The sequence below is a fragment of the Ctenocephalides felis genome, unplaced genomic scaffold (genome assembly GCF_003426905.1).
Source record: "Ctenocephalides felis isolate EL2017-DRISC unplaced genomic scaffold, ASM342690v1 CF-g0.4_SCAFFOLD_03573, whole genome shotgun sequence".
Lineage (NCBI taxonomy): Eukaryota > Metazoa > Arthropoda > Insecta > Siphonaptera > Pulicidae > Ctenocephalides > Ctenocephalides felis.
Window position 1 is genome coordinate 11,135,632 of NW_020539727.1, and position 27,760 is coordinate 11,163,391.

A 27,760-nucleotide genomic window follows, 5' to 3' on the forward strand; every position below is an offset into this window, starting at 1 on the left:
TTTTTAATATTTTAATTTTGAGGCATGGCTTTGCCGAGTGCACCAGTGGCCTAAAAGGCATTAGTGAAATTAGTTTCTATTCTTATTATTATGGTACAGTTCAGACTTTGTTGAGTTCATCCTTTATGTCCTGGTCATTTAAAATTAAAAGGCATGCAGGTTCTGTAGGATTTTAAATGGTGGTTTTTAAAGTTGAGGATAGTTATCGTTAAGATGCCTCAGCAGCGGTCGGAGGCGACGGCCGCGGCCAGCAAAAGACGAGCAGAGACACAATTGACATCGATCAGTGCAACTGTTGGATGGGAGAAACAGCATGACAAACGTAAGTCTTTTCTTAATAAACAGCCCAATATATTTGACCATTTTCACTTTTAAATACCTCTTGAAATAAATGAGAGAAACCATTAACTTCTCATAATAATCCAGTTATTATAGTAAGTTCACCTAGGAATTCGAGATGCCCAGTTGTAAGTCTGTAAATATTTGTATATTGACAGGAAACGAGTTAAGGGGGTCTTCCTATGTGACGGCCTGTTTTTTAGGGATATTTCAGGATTTTTTCCTACGACCAGTAAAATATTAGAGCTTCAAGTTTTTTATCATTTATTAACACATATTTGGACAGTATATATATAAAATTTCTGCTAAAAATATTCAGTCAAACTAGAGCTACAGCGCTTTGAACACCCCCGCCTCGAAAAAAAGAGCTCCCACTTCCTTCCTCCACGAATCCGGCTGATCGGCTTATCTGAAAAAAAAAAATAAACGGCGTTTTAATTTGTAGGCTTAAAAGCACGGAATGACCTATAATCAAATGAATATAAAAAAATTGGATTTTGATAGACATTTGAAATAAAAGTTGCAAATTAGGCGTTTTTTTGTTTTTTGCTATAAAAAATCGAAGTTTTGAAAATTTTCGATAATAGTTCATTCCATTTAAATATATTGAGTGTGCCCTGTAATTTCAAGTAATTCGTCCAGCCGTTTCTGAGATACAATGGAGGAAAGTTTGAAAAACACAGTTTTGAGAAAACGCGTTTAAAGTTTCAACTGCCACTCAGCCGCTCCGAACCGCTCTTTCTTTTACCTGCTGTATCTTTAAAACGACTTCGAATTTCTAAAATCGCTTTACTACCGTATTCTAGACATGTTAAGGGAGCAATTTATGAAAAAAAATCGATTTTTTTCAACCCATCACATAGGAAGACCCTCTTAAAAGAATAATAAATAATGAATATACAAAAGAATATTTGTATTTAAAAAAATCCAAATCAATATAAGACCATGCTTTCGGAATATACTTTTTATACCATATAAGTAAATTATATATAGTTTAAACCACACTTTTAATTTCCATAATTTTACATAAGGAGAGTATCGGAAAATAAATCTATTTCTTATCTCTTCACAATTATCTTTGTTTAATTAACCTCAAATTTTTCAGTTCAAATTTTGCAAAAATAATGGCACTGACACCTTACCATATGTAGGTTTTGAGACAACTTTTAGGTGTCAATATACAAATATTTACAGACTTACAGCTGGGTATTTCGATTTCCGACATTCTTACCTAAGTCTTAAATGACTGGACTATAAATTATTCCAGTAGCACAGATTTTTAAAAAATATTAGTTTTGTCTTTCTTAGGTAGTTGAATATTTTCAGCCTTTTCAGTTTATATATACCTGTTCAAATTAATAAAAGAAATGGCAGTAGGTTTAGTATTTGAAAAACTTCCTTATCAAATATTCAAGTAGCACCGATTTTTTTTTAACTTCCTGTAGGGTAAGTTATAGTAATTCCAAAAAAAAAGAAAATGAAAATTTGCATATCTTTACGTTTCAGAGTTTTCTGAACATTCGGGCATACCCTAGAAAAAATTGAAGTGTGTGTGTGTATGTGTGTAAGAAATCGTAATCTCCCGTATAGAAATGACGAATCATTGGCACTCGAATGGGCCGTAACGCTTTTTCCGTTGCATTTTCACAGATTTACTTTCCTAGTCGCGCCGAAAAGTGTTACTTCAATAAATACAAGAAAGGACGTTAGATTCAGTATTGGAAAACTTTCTTATCAACTATTAAAGTAGCATCGATTTTTTTTAAAAAAATGATAGTTTTGTCTCTTGTTAGATAGTCGAATATTCAGTCTTCTTCATTTTTATATACCTGTTGAATAAATCAAAGAAACGACGTTAGATTCATTATTGGAAAACCTTCTTTATTACATACCTGTTTAAATGAATGAAAGAAACGACCTTTGAAAAGTATGTAAATCCTTTTCTTTTTAAAAATATTATACAGAGTGTCCCAGAACCCAACGTGAAACCGAATCGAGTTAATTATAACCACGTGAAACTAAATTAGAAAAAAAATCCATGCTGTTCGAAAATTATAGAGCTTTGGTCAAATCTGTAATAATTTTTCTGGTTATTGTGGTTAATTTTCATTATTTTCGTTCATTTAAGCATTGGAACTGTGAACCTAAATAACATTTCTAGAGTCAAAATGACAAAATTACCCAAGTTTTCTAGAATTAAGCTATTTGTTAAAATAACAAGCATAATTTTCAAAATTGTCGACTTTGAAAGAAAGATTTTCATGTTTTTTTTTGCTTACAATCAATCCTGTTTCTGCTGACGTTGAGTTCTGGGACACCTGTATATATTTTCAACTGTCCTTCTCAAATTTCATATCATTTGTTATCACAATTATCCGTTATTAATATTAATATGATGGTACACCCGATTATGGCTCAATGTTGAGTTCTGGTACACCCTATATATATATTTGCGACTGTCCTTCTCAAATTTCATAATTTACAATTATCAGTGTTAATATTAATATGACGGTTACAATCAATCCTGTCACCTGTTTTGGCTTGACGTTGAGTTCTGGGATACCCTGTATATATTTTCAACCGTCCTTCTCAAATTTTGTAATTTACAATTATCAGTTGTTAATATTAATATGATGGTTAAAATCATTCCTGTCACCTCGTTTTGGCTTGACGTTGAGTTCTGGGACACCCTGTAATATTTGCAACCGTCTTTCTCAAATTTTGTAAATTACAATTATCAGTTGTTAATATTAATGACGTTACAATCAATCCTGTCACCCATTTTGGCTTGGCGTTAGTTCTGGGACACCCTGTATATATTTTCAACCGTCCTCAAATTTCATAATTTACAATTATCAGTTGTTAGTCTTTTTAAAAGCAGATTACAATTTATAAGAAACACATAATTTTTATTTTTATTTCTGCTCAGAGAAAATTATTAGCAGAAAATAAATACATATTTATGTGGGATGTAATCAGATATTCTATTTCTCACTAAAGAAAATGCCAGTCTTATTTAGTATCATCTTTCCATCGCATATTTCATATAAAGTAGTAAATCAATAAATTAAATAGTTTTGCAGGATATGACCTTTTCTTTTATAGTACTTCTTAGAAAATTCTTTGAGTCATCATCGCTGGAAAAAATCTATTTTAAATGTGAACACAGCATCGTGGTACTTTACTCTTTGGAATTGAATAAAATGGTTATGGATGATATATCTTTATATATAAATTTAGAAATGAATTATCGTTTTACTTCGTAAATCAAAAATTAATGAATTAGTTAAAAGCGCGGTAATTATATATCAAAATTTTGAAACTGTAAATATGCTAATTCATATAAATAGAATCAGTTTCAGATTAGGTTGGTTCTTGCAAAGACTATTAATATTATCCAGGAGCATTTATATGTGATGTGCTTTGCAGTGGATAAACTATTCATATGTTATTTGTTAGCTGCTCTTTTCACTTACATACCAATTTGCAATGATTAGTTATTTTCATACTAGACATATTTATTATGGCAAAACAACGTTTGCCGGGTCAGCTAGTATATATATATATTATACGAGGTGTGTTCAAAAAGTACCCGGAATTACTAATAATTAAATTTTCGCGGGTCTGGAGTGTCTGATTGTCAAAATTTTTTTTTTATTGTGTTGGTATACATGCCCCTAAAGTATGATGAAATTTTCAGCTATATTCACTGTTTACTTTGTCTGTGGTAGTCGCTAAGGTTCGACGTGTTTTTCTGAGCTCGGCGATTTTTACAATGGAAGAATTGAAAAGTCAAAGAATTTGTATTAAATTTTGCGTAAAAAATGAAATAAAGTGTTGCAAAGTGCAAAAATTCACCAGATATGGCTCCGTGTGACTTTTTCCTATTCCCAAAGTTGAAGAGACCCATGAAAGGACGGCGGTTTTCCTCGATTGAAGAAATAAAGGCCGAATCGCTGAGAGTGCTCAAGGACATATCAAAAAGTGAATATCAAGGGTGCTTCGAAAATTGGAAAAAACGCTGGCATAAGTGTATTATATCTGGGGGGGACTACTTTGAAGGGGACCACATTAATGTAGACGAATAAATAAATATTTTTTTGAAAAAACGAAAATTCCGGGTACTTTTTGAACAGACCTCGTATATATATATCTAAAAATGTTAATTTGCAACCAATCGTCGAATTAAAAGAACAATAAATAATGAATTTACAAAAGAATATTTGTAATCCAACAAATCCAAAACAATATAAGACCATGTTTTCCGAACAAATGATTAGTTTAAACCATACTTTTAATACCAAGACTCCTATTATATTACATACGGAAAAGAACAGTGATATATATATATATATATATATATATATATATATATATATTAAAATTCAAGGAAATTGATTTTTTTTTTTGAAAACACATGGCTTTCCAATGGCTATAAAGATATTCTTAATAATGTTTTTTATGCTTATCAAATCGTACTCTGTCCTTTATAATACGCGCAGTTTAATTATAATGTGATCTATGATATTTTTGGCGTTATAGAAATAATAATATAATATAGAAACACGTATTGAAATAATTTTAGAGGCACATTAACGGATAAATTTGCTCTGCCATTTTACTCTACTTTAAGAGAAATATAAATTAATTTAATTTGGTAAGTCTAGATAATGTTGGGTTGCAAATTATGGATACTTCTAATATACGTCGCTTTTTTAATGATTTTTTTTTAATATTTCATATATTTGTCACAAAAAATTGAGACAAAAAATCACAAATCATCACGTGGGGTGGGAGGGGTATAGTAAGATATCACGTGTATTTATTTTTTACCTGTATTAAAAAAAAATCCAAACATTTTCAAAAAATATAAAAAAATTACTATTTTTCTCATAACTAAAAATACACATGATGTTTGGTCAGGGAAAGGGGTTATCACCAAGGGGGGAGGGGGCTACAAAAATCCTCAAAAAAATCGATCACGTGATTAATGGAAGCCCCCTATGAAAGCAGAAAAAAGCTAGTTTGTACAATACCAGATAAAATTAAAAAAAAAAACAATTACAAATTTGTTCAAAATTCATTCATGAATGAAATAATTAATATGAATCTAGAACGTCGTAAAAGTCGTTGATAATTGTTATCAACGTGACGCAGATCATGGGAAAATTTTCTTATCTCAGTTTCAAACAATTTTATTTATAATGAATGAAAGGGAATTTCTAAAATACACTCTGAAATAAATTTTAAATTTAAATTACATTATATAAATAAATATTAATATTTTTCGTCTCGCTTTCTAGAGCATTTAAACATCCACATTATTTTTATATCTTTTTACACAATATACATTAAAATTTTATCATATTTATTTTTCACCTACATGCAACATTTTTGTTTCCTGATTCTAGTCTATTCAACTTATTTCAACTTTTATTTTTTAATAAATTTTACATTTTATTTTATTAATATCCTAGATCACCTACTTTTTTTAATAAACCACTTTTATACTATATATAGATTTACATTAACATACATTATCATTTTTTATATCATGTTCTAAACAAATTTTCTTCCATTTTATTTCATGAGTATATTGAGTTCACAATTATTCAATATTACACAATTTTTCAATTCATATCAATATTGTAATATTTCATTTACATTAATAAAATTTATTAATATAATATTCCTGAATTTGTAATGTTTCATCCACGTTTGTTAAAACTATTCTTCCTGCAACCATTTTTCTAAATTTTCAATAAAAATTATAATCTGCCTTGAATTAGACATTCAGTAATTAATAAGTGAATGGATTTCCCAAAGAGTATAAAAAAAAGACAAAAAAAGAGTGCGCGTAAGGTTCAAGATTGAAGTAAAACCTTTTTGCTATTGTGCGAGATGGCATTTAAATAAAAATAAATACATCATAAAACAATTTTGAATAATGTTTATTAGTAATATTGTAACACTCGTGATGCACACATTTTATTAGTGTCAACCATTATACACATTTATTCATTGATAAATTATAAATTATATATTTATAGTAGCATTAAAAATGTGTATAATATTTAAAAACATAATGTAATTAAAGTCATACTTCAAATGTGACATGATCGGTTTGTCATTGTAATTAGCATTATAGTAATGAACCTTCATTAGAGAAATGAAGTAATTGCTGATTGATAAATTCTATAATATTCGTTTACACAGTGGATTATGTTGAACAACGTCTAAACAAATATCGTTTTCGCAACTTCACTCATCATATAATTGTGTGAATTTTCATTTTATTATATCGGCCATGAAGGCGGCAATCGTCATGGCATTGAGCTTTTACACCGGATGGTTGTAGAAGGGGTTAGCAATACTAGTCTGGGATGCATAAAGGCATTTCCTTCACTATACAAAAAAACACCCTGTAGAAGGATGGCGGATTTGTATCGGCATGATTTTTCTCACTAAAACTAAAGTCTGCGTAACAATATATGTAATAAATATATCTTCTTCAATTAGAACTTAGTGTAATAAAAACTTGCAACAAATACATAAATTATACCAACGAATCAGTGTTTCATACAGTCCACAGCTACAAAGGTTAAATTATTACTTCTGCCAATTTTGCTGTAATTTTTCAATGTCAGCAGCAAATTACTAAGAAATATTTTTCCTATTTTTTTTAAATATAAGAAACTCACTATTCCAAATAATCAGATACACCTGTCGCCATGATATCGTGCATCGTAATTATATCTTATCTTTGACCCACATAATAGGTCTCTATCAGCATATGGTTCAATATTCAAATATTGTTGACCATATTAGGCTAGAAAATAAAAAAAATAAGGTCAATACAATTTTAGAATTCATTCTAAACAAATAAAAACTTACTTGGATATGAAACTGCTTTTGATAAAATGTATATAGGGGGTTCGTAGCACTAAGATCACGTTTTATACACCCTGTAGAGATATCAGTTTTTGTATTAATTCGTTTATTTATTTTCAACCAATAATTGTTTCAATTACAATTTAAATCATTTATTCCTATAGATTTGTTTACAAAATGATTTTTTTCTATTTGTGTATTCAATGTCGGAAGTTACATTCAACATCAATGTAATGATTAACAAAAATAACAAAATGATTAGCGGAATGTTTTGATTGTTTATTTAATTTTTGTCAAGTCATCGTGAAATGATAAACATTGCTGATTTTTATCAAATCTTAGGTAATCCATCCATTCACCATATCAATGTTTATAAAATATGTACTTTGGATAAACAAATTAGATGTAGATTATTTTATGTCTGTGTTCAAAGTCGATTTTTTGCATTTAAATTTGTACTTGTGTAGTAATTTTTTTATGTAATATCGAAATAACTTCTTGTTAATTATTCTAAATTTTTAATTACAATCTATTGTTTATGATCTTCAGTAATTGTTTTCTTTTAACAGATGACTGTTTAGATGGCAACTCAATGATTATCCTTTTTAGTTAACATGGTTGCATAGTTTTTGAAGTAAAACTTCTTTAGGTGCGACTAGGGAGTAAATCTGTACAAATGCAACGGAAATAGCGTTACGCCCGAACAGTTTCTCATTCGCTCTCGATGAAATCATTTGTATACGCGTCGATTGTGATTAGTCGTCGCGTATGTGAAATAGAGGTCTGTCGTTATATGCGTACCGGAGTCAACGTTGTATGCGTACCGATATCAACAAGGAAATCGGCATAGATTAATAAACATTTTAAAGTTACATCGTAGTACAAATCTTGATTTAATGCAAAATGCCTGAATCAGAAGAATATTTTACCCTGTTCCTTGAAAATAATAAAACAAATTAAACATTTGGGCCGTGCAGTAAACGTAAGTTTATTGATTAGAAATTTGTTCTATATTATTCGTAGTTTCTATAGATCTTTGAAGTTATTAAAATGGAAATATTTTTTAGGCAAGACAGATATTACAGCTGTTCAAAGAATGAGATTATATCGTCAGCAAAAAAGTAAAAAATACAATCAGTCAATGAATGTATGTTAATTTTAATCACATGAAGTTCTTCAAACACAATTATTACATGACGAATAAAGTTGCGAAAACAAAATTTGTTTAGGCGTTGTTTAACATAATCCGCTGTGTGAACAAATATTATAGAATTTAGGGGGCGTCCATTAATCACGTGAGCTAGTTTTTAAGGATTTTTGGACCCCCCCTCCCCCTTGGTGATACGTGGTGATATTCAAAATTACCCCCCCTCCCCCACCAAACATCACGTGTATTTTTAGTTAAGTGAAAAAACTAAAATTTTTGATTATTTTTTAAAAATGTTAGATTTTTTTTAAAAATCAGTTAAAAAATAAATACACGTGATATCTTACCATACCCCCCCTCCCCCACGTGATATTTCGTGATTTTTCGTCAACCCCCCCCCCCCCTAAAAACCTCACGTGATTAATGGACGCCCCCTTATTAATCTGCAATTATTTCATTTCCCTAATGAAGGTCCAAGTCTTAAATGCTAATTACAATGACAAACCGATCATGTCATATTTGAAGTATGACTTTAATTACATTATTGTTTAACTTACGCACACTTTTTTGTATTATGTAAATACTGTAAAATTATGTATTTACTTTTTATATTGTCTTTTATGCATCTTGGATCATTGATCTCTGCCCTAACATTCATGATTCTGCTAACACCTACTTTATTTTTATCGAAAAGTAAATGGTTAGTGCCCTCTCTCCTAGTTATAATAAAAAAAAACCTAATGTATGTTGTTTCTCTGTGCTCCTATGAGTGAGTTTATGGCGGGTACCGAAATTCCACGTCGCGAGGCCGTTGACATTTCGTCAAGCTGTTTTTTCTTTATCGTTTCCTCTTTTTGATATATCCAGAATAGACAGGGAGCTGGGAGGTAACAGAGGTTTAACTAGTTTAATAAACCAGACCCGTAAAATAGGCCTGCTGGGGAAAACACTTAAAAAAACGAGCTAAGCACATTACCTCGTAGGTGGCGTGTGAACGTACTTTTCAAAATGATGTATCTTTAAAAAGGTGGCTTTGATAAAAAAAAAGAGCTGCATGCATTTTTGTAGATAATTTTATGCTTCACAATATTGTCTCAGGTAATTTTGCGATAAAACTGACCATTTAGCTAAAAATTGGAAAAGGATCATTTTTTGACCTTTAACTATATATGTGCCATTTTTTTTTAGCTCAAATCGGATCGATGAGGACTTCTGAGATTTCTTTTATAATTGTATTTTAAACAATTTTGTCAAGTTACAGCTCATTATGAATTGTAGTAACCTTTAATGCGTAAATTGACCCAGCTAATAAGTAAATGCAAAAAAGTTATTAAAATGGAAAATATTTTATAGGCAAGACAGATATTACAGCTGGTTCAAAGAATGAGATTATATCGCCAGCGAAAAAGTAAAATAAAATACAAGCAGTCAATAAATGTATGTTAATTTTAATTACATGAAGTTCTTCAAACACAATTATTACATGATGAGTGAAGTTGCGAAAACAATATTTGTTTAAGCGTTATTTAACATAATCCACTGTGTGAACGAATATTATAGAATTTATTAATCAGCAATTACTTCATTTCTCTAATGAAGGTTCAAGTTCTAAATGCTAATTACAATGACAAACCGATCATGTCATATTTGAAGTATGACTTTAATTGCATTGTTTTTAAATGTTATACATATTTTTAATGCTATTATAAATATATAGTTTATAATTTATCATTATATAAACGTGTATAATGATTGACACTAATAAATGTGCGCATCGCGAGTGTTACTATATAACAATAAACATTATTCAAAATTGTTATATGATGTATTTATTTTTACTTAAATGCCATCTTGTACGGTAGCAAATAAGTTTTACTTCAATCGCGTGTGAAAATTACACGCACTCTTTTTTTTGAAGAAATGCAAAAACTATTTTCAAAATAAACAGTACAAATGCTATTTAATTTTTTAAATCTTAAATCCATAAGTCCTTGCCTTAAGATAAAATGCCACTTTACAACTACTTATTTTATACACGTTTAGTCTAAACACGTTTAGTCTAAAAAAATATTCTAAACAACAAATTAAATCGTCCGTTAATCACGTGATCGATTTTTTAAGGATTTTTGGACCCCCTTCTCCCTTTTTAAGGTACATTCAGGCGTTTTACACATAAACTGCAACGTTACTCGAATGTTATGAAGCTGAGTCAGAAAGACCCTGTTATCTAAGATCGTTTTTATGACATTTGTACGGTTTCTAGCTAAGGTTTTCTGTGTGACAACCTGAAAAAAACGTCTGACTGCGCAGCAACCATATGGCTTTTGTCAATATTTAGTATGGAAAGTGAGAATATTTTTTTGAATGCAAAAACTATTTTTAAAATAAACAGTGCAAATGCTATTTAAATAGCTAAATCTTAAGTCTAATCCATATGAAGTAATATACTAATTCATGCATCATGCCTTAAGATAAAATATCACTTATAACTACTTATTTTATACACCTTGAGCCTTTTAATATTCTAAACAACATGAACAGATTTTTTTTTTCCGAAAATTTTAATTTATGTAGCAAATCATCACTGTTTTATACGCCGCATGACGAATATACTCGTCATTACACAAAATTCTGTCACTACTCCATGACGAGTATATTTGTCAGGTCAGTTAACTGGTTAATTTGATCATGCTATTAATATTATTTTTAATATTTTTAATATTTGCTAATATTCTGTACCTTACTCAAACTAATTTTTTTGGTTTGAGAAGTCAACAGTAAATATTTTTGAAAATAGTTCACAATTATCGTAACTAAATAGTATATTTGTCCCAAGGTTGTCATTGCCTGTTATTTATTCATTTATTCATTTTTATATGTATATAAGTCCGCCGAGGTGTAATGGTTAAAAACGTGGGCTAGCACAAACTAGTCTCGGTTTTGATCCCGACCTCGGACAGCTCGATATCAAGCAGTATGATATCAAATTTCCACTTGAAGTTACAGATCTCAAGTGTAAATGGCGTTTCGTGAAATTTTCGAATAATTTTTTTATTGTGATATTTTTGGTCACCGGCTCTCCATCTAATTCGTCATTCCTGTATTGTGTTAATAAACTCTCATAACCCATCCGTGTTAGATATTTTTGCTAAACTGACGAGTTTCATATAAATTACCTCATTATTGGACGCAGTTACTTTTTTATTACTTACTTAATTATATTCAATTAATTATATATTTTTTTCAAAAAAAAACTACCGTACGAGGTGTAAAATTTGGGATTTTGAATTTGTATTAGAATGGGTATATTTATATTTTTGTATTAAAAATTGTTGAAAATATATTTATTACTACTGAACAAATAAAAATAAATTTACAAATAAAAACTTGTTCTTGAGAATCATTGGCTACAGAAATAGTCATGGGGGGTAAACATAGAACAAATACGCGTTACGTTAATACACGGTTTGAGTATTTTCAGCATTCAACAGATGGTGCTAGTGTGCTTCAAATTCAGCACACACAGTTTAAAATACAGTTTCTCTGGATATAGTACACGTAAATTACCAATTTTATATTTTACAACACAGAACTTGGAACTGTAACTTCAACAACGCGAACGGAAACAGACTTTACGAATACCTGACCGAACACAACACCACAGACGCACAACTACACTATCCTGACACGCCGACCAGATACGCCACCGTACAGACGCACCATCACAGTACGATCGATTTGGCATTGACAAAAAATCTACACGTAACATCCGAACCCATAACAAGAACACTTTTTAACTCCGACCATAATCCAGTTTTCATGACCATTTCAGACGGACTAGACGTAGACCAGACTCCCACACGCAAATTTTTAGATTACACCAGAGCCAACTGGCCAATTTTCAGAGACATCATCACAGACAACACACGACACACTATGCCAATCGATACCAACACTGACATTGAGGAGGCTGTAACACACCTAACACTGACAATCACAGACGCTGTACAACAGACTATACCGACACTAGACTCAAGAACAACACCAACCAACGACTTGCCAGAACACATTTTATTGAAAATACAACTTAAAAATCATACAAAGAAACTGTGGCAACGTACCGGTGACAGACTACTCAAGGAACATGTTAACAGACTGACAAAAATTATTTCCAATGAAATACGTGACTACCGAAACAACACTTGGACCAAAAGACTCGAGAACATAAATACTGACCCACACAAAATTTGGCAGACAGCAAAAGACTGACGCGGAAACCAACATCCATACCTCCACTAAAATTAACCGACAACAATTACGCAACGACACCAGCAGACAAGGCGGAAATATTGGCTAAAAATTTTGAGGACACACATAAACAAAATGCCAATATGTCAAACGCAGACCTGAAACAAGACGTACACGAGACAATTCAAAACTTCACTGACCTCCACAGGGACAAAGACTTACGAATAGACCCTGCCACAGTTTCTGAAATAAAGACAATAGTTAAAAAATTGCCGAACAGAAAAGCACCAGGACCGGACGGACTACAAAACATAATACTTAAGCAACTGCCGACGAACGCCTACATTTTACTTACCCGGATAATAAATAGAATAATGACAAAAGGCTGCTTTCCCGCTCCTTGGAAAACCTCCACCATATTTCCAATAGTGAAGCCAAGGAAACAGCCAGACATACCACAGAACTACAGACCGATCAGCCTCCTCAACACAATGAGTAAGGTAGCCGAAAAGGTACTACTCAAAAGACTGAACAAGCACATAAGACACAACAAAATCATACCTGACACACAATACGGCTTCAAAAAACGACACTCCACACTACACCCACTGACAAAACTCATAGAAAATACAGTTCTCAATTTTAACAGACGAAACCATACCGGATTGGTGTTGCTTGATTTCGAGAAGGCGTTTGACACCATCTGGATGGACGGACTTATACATAAACTTATACAACTGAATTTTCCACCATACATTACAAGAACATTACACTCATACCTCTCAGACCGTAACTTTACCGTACAAGTAGACAACGGACTTTCGACGGTTAAACAAGTGACGGCGGGAGTACCGCAGGGCTCGATCCTGGGACCGTCACTATTTAACGTCTACATTCACGACATACCCACTGACGCCGACACCACCTTACTGACGTTTGCTGACGACACTGCCATATACAAATCATCACGATCACCGACGCTACTGACTACAAAGATACAGACACACTTAGACAAGCTGACGAAATATACTGACAAATGGCAGATCAAGATAAATCCGCAAAAGACGGAGGCAATTTTATTTACTAAGAGCCGAAATGCCACGACTAGACTGACTGACTTAGACAAAATTAAAGTATTAAACTGTGAAGTTGAGTGGTCCAAAGATGTCAAATATCTTGGTGTGACCCTGGACCATAGACTCAGCTTCACAAAACATATTAATACGAAAATTGGACAGGCTTACGGGATGTTAAATCTACTGAGACCTCTCTTGAACCACAACAGCCCGCTAAGCGTGAAGAACAAGCGAACACTTTACTTGACACTAATAAGACCGATACTGACATACGGCGCTCCGGCATGGAACGCGACGACTAAGACTAACTTACGGAAACTACAGACATTACAAAATAAGACACTACGACTCGTACTCAACAAAATAAGGGACCCACTGACTAGACATTACTACTCTTCAAAATACATACATAAACAGACTGACGTACCGACAATACTCGACTACATAAAAAAGCTCACTGAAAATTTTTATCTGAAATGTGGGGATCATCCTAATGTTAACATCGCGGGCCTCGGCCAATACACAAGAGACGATATTTGGTATGGCAATCACGCCATGCCAAAATATATACTGATCGACCCATAGCGGTAAACGAAAATTGGCTCAACACAAATTTTCTCTCTCAGAGTGAATAAATTTTTATTATGTTTTTCTTCTTTATGTGTTATTATGTGTTATTATAAATAGTGCTAAGTGATTTTTTTTTTTTGGGGGATAAATTTTCTTTCCTCTTTTTTTGTCACACGAATATGAATTAACTTATATATTCTGAATTAATTATTGTTTGCAAAACCAAATCCAATGAAGGATACAATACCTACGGGTAAAAAACCCATGTTATATATAAAATGCAATGTACATACTTTTATATACTGAAATATATAGTCTTTGAATTGAATTGAATTTTATATTTTTATATATATTAAATTATATAGTTTTTGAATGAAAAAAATGTTTAATTTTTTCTCATCATAGATTTCTTACAACATATTTGCGATTTTTTTGAAAATATATTTGATACGCGTATATTTTGCTCTAATTTCATTTAGTCAAATTAATCAGGAGTATCTTTTCTATATTATATATTCAAATAAATCTTATCTAGAATTGAACCTAATGGTAAATTTACGTGCTACAGTTGGTGGCGACATCTATTGAATGCTGAAAGAATTATAATTGATGTAACGTCAAAGCGGCCGTGTTTGTCATCTATTTATACTTATTTATCTATGGAAATAGTATATTATAGAAGAAATAATAATCTAGTCTTTGGAAAATATTCATTAAAATTATAATATATTTAAACTACAGTTCTATATTAAAATTCACATGGTATACGCTATTTTTTTAAGTAAACTTTTATTACTAATTTATTATTGTTATAGATTCCTGAATATGTAAGTAACCAAAATTTTTCTAAACCAATTGCGCGTAATTGTTGCAAAATCGTCGACAATGTTTATATTTAGATTCAGCTTCTGAAATTTGAAATATGGAGATCAAATATTTCTTTTCTATATGTTATTATAATAATTGCAAATATCAATGTAAGCATTAGTATGAAATTATTCCGCGAATGTTTTGTTTTGAAAATGAACATAAACTTACATTTGTGATTGCGCGCCGGTCACACCAGGTGAAATATCTATATTGAATTAGAAAGAAGAATAATGTAATACAATTATTACATATTTTCTTTATTTGCAGCATTTTTTTTTTTTAATTTTCTAATTAAATGCATTATGACTATATGGTTTTATAAATTTTTTTTGGATCTCACCTTTATCTCACGTTTTTTTCTAATAAGTAATTTATTTTCAATATATTAATATGGCATGATCGGTTTGTCATTGTAATTAGCATTTAGAAATGAACCTTCATTAGAGAAATGAAGTAATTGCTGATTAATAACTTTTATAATATTGGTTCAAACAGTGGATTATGTTAAACAACGCCTAAACAAATATTGTTTTCACAATTTCACTCATCATGTAATAATAGTGTTTGAAGAACTTCATGTAATTAAAATTAACATACATTCATTGACTTTTTTTGCTGACGATACAATCTCATTCTTTGAGCATCTGTAAAATCTCTTGTCTAAAAAATATTTTCCATTTTAATAACTTCAAAGATTTATAGAAAATACAAATAATATACTAAAAATTTCTAATCAATGAACTTACGTTTAGTACACGGCGCAAATGTTTAACCCTTTCGACTCGGATGCCGCCGCTGCTTCGGCGGCAAAATACATGTAAATTCCGGAATTCGCGAGTGGAAAGGGTTAATTTGTTTTATCATTTTCAAGAAACAGGGTAAAATATTCTGATTCAGGCATTTTTCATTAAATCAAGATTTGTACTACGATGTAACTGTAAAATGCTTATTATTATACGTCCCGGTTTGGCCGAATTTTCACTTTGTGTCAGGTTTTTTTTTTATGAAAGCAATATTTGTCCCGGATTTAGTTCTTTTGTCCCGGATTTTCAATTACTAGATAATAAAATTACAACAATCCATCAAATATTTGATAATGATATATACAACGAGTATGCTTATATGAAACAATACGTTATGAAGGAGAAAATTGCCGAATGCAAAATTCCAAAAACCGATGAAAATAGCCCTCACAATAATAATTTTGTACTTTTATTTTCAAATTTACAAAATTTACCAAAAATGATTAAAACGACCTTTTTGAACACCTTGTACACGTGCTAATTTTTACTAAAGCTAATTATGAAAAAAAAGATTATGCTGATCAAAATAAAACATAGTCAAAAAAAAAAAACAGTATTTAAGATATTCGTTAGCTAAAGTCTCGGTTCTGTCTTTGAAAGATATGGTCACCTTACTATTCACAAACACGACGACTAATCACAATGGACCCGTATAGAAATGATTTCATCGAGAGCGAATGATGCACAGTTCGGGCGTAACGGACTTCCGTTGCATTTGTACGAAAGAAGTTTTACTTCAATAATTCAACTCCGCAAGAAGTTATTACTAATGGAATTTGCCTCCTTCTGGCTATGTACTCCTAAAAACAACTTGCTTAGATAAGTTACTACACGCGTGTTTCGTTAAAAATACTCGCGATTTAAAGCAAGTAAAATTAGCTTGTATTCCTTCAACCTTAATAGCTCATCAACATCTTTTTCGGATATATTAACAAATATTTTCCATTTTAATAATTTCAAAGATTTATAGAAACTACAAATAATATATAAATAAATTCTAATCAATAAATTTACGTTTAGTACACGGCACAAATGTTTAATTAACTTCCCGTAGGGCAAGTTATAGTAATCGCAAAAAAATCGAAAATGAAAATTTTTATATATCTTTACGTTTCAAAATCTTTTGAACATTTTGGCATACCTTAGAAAAAATGGATGTATGTGTGTGTGTGTATGTGCGTGTATGTGTATGTGTTCGGATACAAATTTTCGTCGACGATTTTGGGACCACGGATGAAGCGATTTGAATAATTCAAATACATTCGATTTGTATTGTTAAGGAGACGTGCTGATTAGTTTTTGGCAAAGGCAGGTCTAGCCATTCCGAAGATATGGGGCAAAAAGTGCCAAAAACGGTAACTCAGTTTTTAAGAGAACGGAGCGTCCGATTTTAAAAATTCAGAAAACATTTTACTTGTATTAACTAGATGAAGAACTGATCAAATTTTCATGAAGGCAGGTCTAGCGGTTTCGGAGATCTAGTAAAAAAGTAAAAAAATGCCATTTGGCGGTCAAAAATGATCATTAGACATATGCACATTAAATTATCGGATATTTTATAGAGATTTTAACAATAAGTATGAATTTTGTTTACATTCCTATGGGTTCCGTACCAATGTTTATCCGTTAGACGGCGACGCGGCGCTTACGCGTTTCGAAGTTTCGTCTCTATGTAGTTAAAGCAGTACGATTGCTTTGAAAAAAGTTCAGAATTTCTAACATGTTTCAAAATACACATTTCTTCAAAAAGTCTTTTTTTTCATAAAAAAGTAAATTTTTGTCAAAAATTTATAGTTTCTCAAAAGTCAAATTTTTTCAGAGTAATTTTTTTCAAAAATGTTAATCGTTTAAAAAAAAAAAATTTTTGGTACGGGAAGTTCCAGCAATTTGCCTTAACCCACGATACCATGCACCACTAGTTCCATTATCTACCGGCTCTTTCACTAAATAAATCTGTCGAAACATATATATCCGCACCGCCGCAAATGTGTGTGCGATGGCTTTTAGCCCGTGACTCACCGCTCGGTTCTCTAGAAGCGGAAACACGCGGAAATAATGAACCGCGCGAGAATTGATTTTATTTATTGAGTGACGTCAAAGTCGCCGTCGCCGTTGCCGCCGTCGCATTCGTCGTCGCACGACGACGGTCGCGCCGGACGCCGGACGCCGCAGCTCGCTCACTATACTAGGTGATTTCACAACATGACGAAATATTTCGCCACATACATTTTTCACTAGAAGTGGAGCACTTTTCTTTTAGAACAGGCGGTAATGGTCCGCGTCCGACGTGTTCTATAGCCGATTCTAGCGATAAAGTTAGAGTCATTGTGGTTGTGGATGTTGTGACATTGGACTAGGTAATGTTATTTTAAACGCAGTGGGAAAAGGAAAAACATAATATCAATTTATTATTTATCTAGATCAGTCTTTCTCAAAGTGGGCGATTGTAATATCCATGGGGCGATAAGAGAACCCTATTTTTATTTCAAATGTATACACCGTTTTAAGTAGCGTTTTATTTGCTGGTAAAATTTTCTAATTTAGAATGTAAGGTTACTTCAACTAATATAGCACATTATAACTATATTATTAAAATTGAAGATCGGAGTTTTTTTATAAATTATATACGTATAAAGAAATTGGTAGGGGGCGCTACAAAATTTTTGTATCTTCAAAGAAGACGTTGCAAGAAATAAGTTTAAGAAACGCTGATCTAGATACTTATCCATTTTCATATTGAGATTATTTTCCGGGTTATTTTAAAATGAATAGTGCATATTTTTATGCTTCTGGTGTTTATGAATCTGTACATATTGTTGTGACCCAACGCTTAATTAGTTAATATTAACTAATATATTAGGAACATACTACGTAATGAATCGTATTCTTAATTGTATGGCGTTCAACATACAACTTAATTGTATGGCGTTGTCAATATTGTAATAATCTTTTATCGATGTTGTGCACATATTATTCTATAATATTCGTTCACACAGTGAATAATGTTAAACAACGCCTAAAGAAATATTGTTATTATTATAAAAATAGTGCGAATATTTCTATAGAAACCTACTTATTTTAGTATTTGTTATCATAGTAGATATGTTTAAGTATGACATACTAAAATTACAACATTCCAAAATAAATATACGAATTAAAATAAAATTCTGAAATTTTAATACTTTAGCATATCAATGCAAATTACATTAATACTTTAAAAACCTTCTATCATAAAAGTAAAAATAGTGTGAATATTTATAGACTAGACTGAAGAATAGACTATTTGATATTGAAATTGGTTGATGAAGAGAAAAGCTAATCGGTGCCCAACATATTATTCGGTGGCAGCGGTGGAATCCGAAAAAAAAAAATTTTGCCACTGACAATTGAGGTGTTTCTGTTTTAATAAGGTATATAAACCAAAATAACTTTTCTTAGTGGGCGTGCATTAATCACGTTTTTAAGGATTTTTGGCACCCCCTCCCCCTTGATGATACGTGGTGATCTTCAAAATTAACCCTCCCCCTCCCTTAACAAACGAGAAAAAATTGTATAATTTAAATTTTTTTGAAAATGTTTGGTTATTTTTTAAAATGTGGTAAAAAATAAATACACGTGATATCTTACCTCCCCATCGTGACATTTTGTGATTTTTTGTCCCTTAAGAAATTTTCTCTCTGTATGCAATTCCTTGTAACTTAAAATTAGGATATTTTCAATTCAGAAAATGAAATATTTTATTCAGCCTGAGATTTTGTACGAATGAATATTAATGTTAATTACATATTTTATGTAGTTTTTTTTTTCGTTTTATCTTTAAAAATTTAATCTTCTATATATATAAAAATAAGTCGGGTTTTCCTTCCTGACGAAATAACTCAAGAACGCACGAACCGATTTCGACAATTTTGCATTCGTTGGAAAGGTCTCGGGCTCCGCAAGGTTTACAGCTAAGAAAATTAGTTGTGCATGGCATCGTGCCTTAATGCAAGCTGCTGGAACTTCACGCACCGTAATTAAAAAATCGAGTAATAAAAATAATCAATAACTGTTTCAAATAATTTCAAATAGATTATCTTCTATATATATAAAAATAAGCCGGGTTTTCCTTCCTGATGAAATAACTCCAGAACGCACGAACCGATTTCGACAATTTTGCATTCGTTGGAAAGGTCTCGGGCTCCGCAAGGTTTATAGCTAAGAAAATTAGTTGTGTATGGCATCGTGCCTTAATGCAAGCTGCTGGAACTTCACGCACCGTAATTAAAAAATCGAGTAATGACATTAGTGAGAATTATCAGAATTATGCTTGGTTAAGTCAACGAGCAATTCTTGCCGAAGAATAATGATGTGCACGCCCTGAATTTCACCATTCAATCAAAAATTGCTGGCGATTTGGTGACATACCAATGATTCTGACTGGTCTTCCGTTTGACTTCAAACTATTGCAATATCCAGTTCGCCTTGCGTTCGCAATAACATGTCGCAAGGCTAATCGCTTAGTGTTTGCGGGATAAATTGCAAATAGATTATTTAGAAAATCATTGTTTTTCACATAGGCAGTTATATGTTGCCTGTTCACGAGTTGGGAAACCATCCGTTTGTGTTAACGTCAGACCAAAAAACAAAAAATGTGGTTTACCAAAGATCACTCTTCCATGAAACGGATAATTTGCGGATTCACTTTCATTTACTTAGAGAAGTTCAACTAAAAAACACTTCATTTTTGTAATCAAAATAATTTCAAACTGTTGTATAATAAAATCAAATTTTTCCTTTTAAAATAAAAAACAAACAAAGAATTTCTTCATCTTTCTCACGAAACCATCTGGTGGCGAAACGGAGTTCGTCGGGTTTGCTAGTAATCTTATAAATCTAAAATATTATATCTTGTGAATCTTAATTTAAAATATTTTCTCATTTTCAAAGTAGTAATTGTAAATAATCATATATAAAGTACATTTATTTTCAATATTCAAATTTACATTGAAATTGATCAATTATTTATGCGTGGTGTTATTTAATTAATTACTTTGATAGTTGTTTTTCTCCTAAAATGAATGTTTGCAGATTGGATTTTTAACTTCTCGTAGAATAAGTTATAGTAATCGCAAAAAAATCGAAAATGAAACTTTCGGGACATCTTTACGTTTTAAAACTGTCTGAACATTTTGACAAACATTAGTAAAATTGGATGTATATGTGTGTTTGTGCCTGTACGTATGTATATGTGTGTCGAGGATTTCGGGAAAACGAATCTACCGGTTTGAGTGATTCAAAAAAAAAAAGTAAAACAATTATATTGAAAAAATGAAGAACTGATTAAATTTGTAGGAAGGCAGGTCCAGCGGTTTCGAGGATCCAATAAAAATAGGAAAAAAATGTCTGATATGCACAACAAATTATAGAATTTTTTATAGAGATTTTAACAATGAGTACAAATTTTGTTTACATTTCTATGGGTTCCGTGCTTCTGTTCATCCGTTAAACAGCGACGCTAGTTGTAGCGCTATCACTTTGAAAAAAGTTATAAAAAAACTAAAAAAAATTGTAATATAAAAAAAATCAAATCAGTCAAAAAGGACAAGTTAAAAATTTGTAAAGCTTTTTTTAAAAAAATATTCCGTACATAAAGTTCCAGCAATTTTCTTTAAGGCACGATGCCATGCACGACTAGTTCATTTTTTAAATTTACACCCATTACCTAGTATTAATATAAAGTCAAATCTTTTTTAAAACATGAGAAAGGCCAAAAGCGTAGTTGTTTTAATTTTTTTTTTGATAAAGAAAGTTTGTAAGGACGGCTTCTTATAATTTAATTTACATATTTCACTTAATATTTGATATGTGCATTTTTTACATTTAACCCTTTCGACTCGGTTGCCGCCGAATACATATAAATTCCGGAATTTGCGAGTGGAAAGGGTTAAAAACAGATGCTGCGCCTTTTTTTCAAATTCGTCAAATGAGCATTTGTTGTTAGTAGCCATTTTATAGAGATTTGATGAGAAACATCCACGATTGAATCTTAATCTACAGAATATTGTCTTCTTTAGTTATAATCTAAATAAATAAATTTATAAATCTTTCTAGTTTCTTATATACTCCTTTGTTTGCTGTTTAATTGCCTATTCTTGAAGTAAGATTTTTATTTGCACCACCTTTGGCCTCCAGCGGCAAGATACATATAAATTCCGGAATTTGCGAGTGTAAAGGGTTACAAACAGATGCTGTGCGTTTCCTCAAATTTGCCAAATGAGCATTTTTTGTCAGTAACCATTTTATAGAGATTTGAAGAGAAACATCCACGATTGAATCTTAATCTACAGAATATAGTTTTTTTTTAGTTATAATCTAAATAAATAAATCTATAAATCTTTCTAGTTTGTTATATACTCATTTGTTTGCTATGTTTAATTGCCCATTCTTGGAGTAAGATTTTTATTTGCACCACCTTTGGCCTAATAAATTTTTCATTGATCGTCAGAATATTACTTGTCTCATGATATCACAATTTGTAACGTCTTCTTATATGCATCAAATGTAAATACGGTATTTTGTTTCAATTTATCAGTCAACACAGCTAAAAACATCATACATAAATTTCATTCATATGTCAACAACAACAATAATTGGAATGCGCATAACACTAATTGTAAATGTTTTCCAGCCAGCGCTTTCTAAAATTTCCCAGTTCTCGTTGTTAGACTTCGCGTTATTTTAATAAGGTCAAATAAATATGTATATACACAATATTTACACTCCAGCATTTGCTTACACGAAAATATAACTAATTCTACGAATTAGCTCTGAAACTGCGCACTTTGCTTTCCGTTGGCCTTTTTTATTATTGATAAACACAACGGTCGGGCGGTCGTTCGGCCCGTCACCGGTTACGTCAGATCGCTTATGGCCAGCGTCACATCTTATAGTAGAAGAGCCACTGAACTATTTGACTAACCTGTTTTCTCAAAGCCAGAATTTTTTTTAATGATATTTTATTATCGGCTCATTAAGAAAGTACCATTCTAGCAGTCATTCCGCGGTTGCGTCATCATCCCTTCAATTTGTGAAAATGTAAAAAAAAAAAAAATTATAACTTGCTCGCACAAGGCTCAAATTTTGAGGGTGTCTTCTTTTAATTGTTCAGAAAGCATATGTAAAAAGCCAGCCCATTCTGACGGTTGCAAGGGTGTGGGCGCATTGCCATATATAAATGACTAATACCCTTGTATTTGAATAATTTATACGCCATTTTGAAGGTCATTTTGAAAACATCCGATATACCAAACTTCAACTTTGTATCTCACCTTATGGCCGAGATATCATTGAAAATATGCCAAAGTGGCCCCTTTTTCAAACTCAATTTTTGGCGTAACCATAAAAGATATCGAAAAAAAAAATTACGTGATTCTACTCATATTGGCTTAGACCACATAATGTATAGTAATATATGCTAAATATTTCTTTATTATTAGCTAAAATGGATAAAATAATTACTTAATAATAATAATATTTACTTAATCAATTACTTAATAATAATAATATTTACTTAATAATAATAATAAACCAGTACACCCGCGCGTAACGCATCGCACATCCGACCGAACGAATACTATGCGGGCTGCTATTAGCGTTACGCGCGGGTGTACTGGTTCTGTTTCTTCAATTTTTCAATGTGTTCCACAAATTTGATTTGAACAATATTTGCGGTACTAAAAGAGAAAACAATAGGCTTTCGAAAAACGCTAATAAGAAAGTAATTAAACAAACCCTTGCACGTCGTGACTATTATGTACTCGTCTGGCAGACCCTTGCAACCGTCAGATTGGGCTGGCTTTTTACATATGCTTTCTGAACAGTTAAAAGAATACACCCTCAAAATTTGAGCCTTGTGCGAGCATGTTATAAAAATTTTTTTTTTACATTTTCACAAATTGGAGGGATTATGACGCAACCGCGGAATGAATGCCAGAATGGTACTTTCTTAATGGGCCGATAATAAAATATCATTAAAAAAAATTCTGGCTTTGAGAAAACAGGTTAGTCAAATAGTTCACTGGCTCTTCGACTATCTGATACATTATTTCTGTGTGACGTCAGATTGGTAAACGCCGGGAGTGCGACACGTGACACGGTGTCACAGTGTTAGCGGCGTTACCAGAGCTCTGATATTATGATGTAACCGTGATGCAATAGTTTTTGAACAGATAGCAATCCGTGAAAGTTTTATCGATTGCAATTTAGATTTTAATTAGGGTGACCATATAATTTCAAGTCAAAACGGGGGCGGTAATTTAAAAAAAAATAATGTGATTTTAAAATAACAAATGCTATTTGTTACTATTTACTAAGAACTTTATTATTCAATTATAGCTATAATTTATCTTATATTTTTAGATCTTTATGTTTTGTTATGCATTTTTGCTCATTTTTTTATAATAATTCAAACATAATTAGCACTAATTTCAGGCTGTCAAAAGGTTTATTTTTATATTTTTAACTTCCCGAAGGAGAAGTTTGTTTCCATAAAAAAATCTGATTCGCTAATTTTATGTTTTCTCGACGTTTCAAGCCATTCTGAAACGAATGAGACTAAATTTGGAAAAAATATGTGTGCGTGTGTCTGTGAACAGATTTTTTGTCGTAAATCGACGTTTTCTCAAAAACGACTGGACCGATTTCAAAAATTTAAAAGCCATTCGATGTATCTCGATGAGGACTAGCGTTTATCAATTTTGCGCGACGATCAGCCAAGCCGTTTCTTTGTAAATAGCAGAAAAGTGAAAAATTTTTCGACCACTTTTTAGCCCGCAATTCTGAATAGATTTTGCAAATTTAAAAACCGTTCGAAAGATATTGGTTGGGAATCGACCTGATTAGTTTTTGGTAAAGATCGGTCCGGCCGTTTTTTTGTAATAAAGTATTAAAAATAAATGATTTTTTTTTTGTCGGTGGATACCATAGTCTTATAGAACTAACTAAAATATTACGGCCTTAGGACAAGTAGTTTAATTTTAAAAATAATGAAAGTTTGAGAAAATGATGATTTACTTTGTATAATGATAGAGTGTTCGTTCGTTTTCAATGATGTGTAATAAATCCACTCGGAATAGTTTTAATCACTCATAAATTAATTTATATTTTATTCATTAAGTCGATTATTTACACATATCGCGAAGTTCATGTAACTTGCATCAAGGCAAAATACTAATACTAACTAGTTTTTTATTTATTTTCGTAAAATTGAATATTAGGGTTCAAAATTATGAATGTGAGAGACTATTTTAATCCGCCTTTTTCATATAAGCAAACTAGTTGTACATAACATTTTCAGATATTTGATGGGTAGTTGTAATTTTATTATCAAGTAAGAGCAAAGATTCAATTTGAACCTATGCTTCTCGAAAACCCGGGGCAAAAATCTAAATCGGGACAAATATTGCCTTTAAAAGAACCCGGGACACCAGGTGAAAATCCTTGACTGTCCCGGCCAAACCGCGGCATATGATCGCCTTAATTTTAATACGTGTGTAAATTTTATCCTATGCCATTATTTAACTTCACGAAGGAAAAGTTTTTTTTCCCGAAAATTCGATTTTTAAGTTTGCTTCCTCAATCATTCTGAATCGTTTGATACCGAAATTGGAAAACGTATGTGTTTGTGTATGTATAAATCCTGAACAATTTTTTATAACTCATTGGTATCAGTTGGAAATCCTGCCGAATTGGTCTCGATCGACCTGGTCGTTTCTTTGTAATTAATAGTCAATTTGTAATTAGTAGACAATTTTGATGAAATATGTTGTATCACCACTGCCAACAATATGTTGTCACACCAACCTTTAAGCCTTTTTATCAACTCGCCTTTAATGTCACTTTGAAATCCTAGATAACATTATTTTACGACTTGTTCAATGTCATTGTATAGTGCAACGCAATACATTGCTAAGTTATTTGCGTTTATAGTACTAATGTACTACATTCTAAGGCCAACGAAAAGTGATTAAGTCTATTCTATACATATATCAGGAAGTTTTTGCAACCAGTGAAGTATAAATTAGTATATGCAATACAATAAAAAGAGCAGTATGTACATTATAGTAAGGTAGTAGATTTATTAAACTATCACTTTTATCATAATAAAATATAATGCCGAAAAATTAAAAGGATACAACTATACAGGGTGTCCCAGACCTTTGACCTTAATTGTTTTGAAAAAAACATTAGAAAAACAAATATCTCATGTTGTTTGGAAATTATGAGGTGTTAAATGCAACTTAGAGCTTTGGTGAAATTATGACCAATTTTCCATTATTGTGGTTAACTTTTATTAATTTTGTTTATCTAAACTTTGGGCCCGTAACCGTGAATAACATTTCTAGGACTATTTATTGTTTATATACTTATTAACTTCATTTTATATAATTCAATAAATACTTTTTCATAGCCTACTGATTAAAACTTTGGTCTTCCAGCCAGAAGGTTTTAGGTTAGATACTAACCTCGGACAGCCAAATGTCTTGTAGTATTGGCATCGGTTTTTACTTGAAAATATAGATGGTAATGTTTCCAAATAAAAATTGGCCTCATCTAGCATTACCGCATCAATGAATTGTATAATGTTATAAATAAATTCATCACATAGAGATAGGACAACCGTCTGGGTTGCCGGGTAAAAGCTCATATGACTCATCGAGTTTTGATTGCTGGTAAATAAATAAACGACTACCTTAAAATCATATAATCATAATAAAGAGCAGATGAAAACTGATAAAAATCTTCGTGATTTTCCTACTTCTACCCTACGACGCATACATTAACGTGTTAATTTCATTCCGACTGTTTTCCCAGAAAACCTTTTATTGCATGATATATCGGTGGAAATTTTCTTGAATTCAACCCCGTAGTATACGTATTTTCCACGTAACATGAATTCAAGAATGTAATGATACAAATTGAGAGAAAGGAACATATATTTATATTATTTATGGATTATGGGTAATTTATTTCGAGTTCGTGCTTGAAATTGTCAATGAAAGGGAGAATTATATATATATATATATATATATATATACTAGATGACCCGACAGGCGTTATTTTGTACCCACGTCTACAATTCAAAAGTTCCAATTTTTTTAATATCCTATCCCAATCTTTTTAATATTCTATTTGATGTCCTGCCTTTGTGATTCATTTGTGGTCTTGGCATAAGCAGTATAAGAAATTCAGAAAAGAATAATATAAAGCGTCCGTCAGATAACTTTTTTTTTTATAAAATATATTTTATATTTTCTCAATTTAAATCTATTTGAAAGTGCAATCCTTCTGGTTAATAATCGAAAATAATTTCATTGAAATGGCTGTCATAAATTCTAAATTGCTACCAATAAAAAAAAGTTATATGGCGGACCCTTTAGTATCTGCGCTAAAAGAACAATATCATACTTGATTTTTCCACACAACATAATTGCTTCAATAATTTAGTCTATAATTTTCATAATCTCGTACCATATATTAGTTGCTTTTTGGCAATTATAATTTTTAAAGTACATTTTTCTTACTAATAATTTAATAAACATTATTGTTTATGTTCAAATCTTAGGTGAATTAATTTGTAAAATATAGTTCATATGTGCACTCTTCAATCTAAGATAAACTTGCTAAATATTCCACATACAATGCCAAACAAATGAGTTTTTCACCCATGAAACAAAATTCTAAATCATTTTTTTAATAAGTAGAAATATTTTTTGTATGGTTAAATAATTTAGTAAAGTAAACCAAAATGCGACATGCATAAGTTTAAAAAAATA

General features: G+C 31.3%; 1 protein-coding gene across 1 annotated transcript in view; it reads left to right on the plus strand.

Annotated features, from left to right (window-relative positions):
- Positions 1 to 213: 213 nt before the first annotated feature.
- LOC113389508 overlaps positions 214 to 27,760 on the plus strand; it is a 31,912-nt gene continuing 4,365 nt past the window's right edge. Inside the window, exons 1-2 of the mRNA XM_026626536.1 lie at positions 214 to 322; positions 427 to 467. Coding sequence (XP_026482321.1) covers positions 214 to 322; positions 427 to 467 — 150 coding nt within the window. The remainder of the gene's footprint in view (positions 323 to 426; positions 468 to 27,760) is intronic.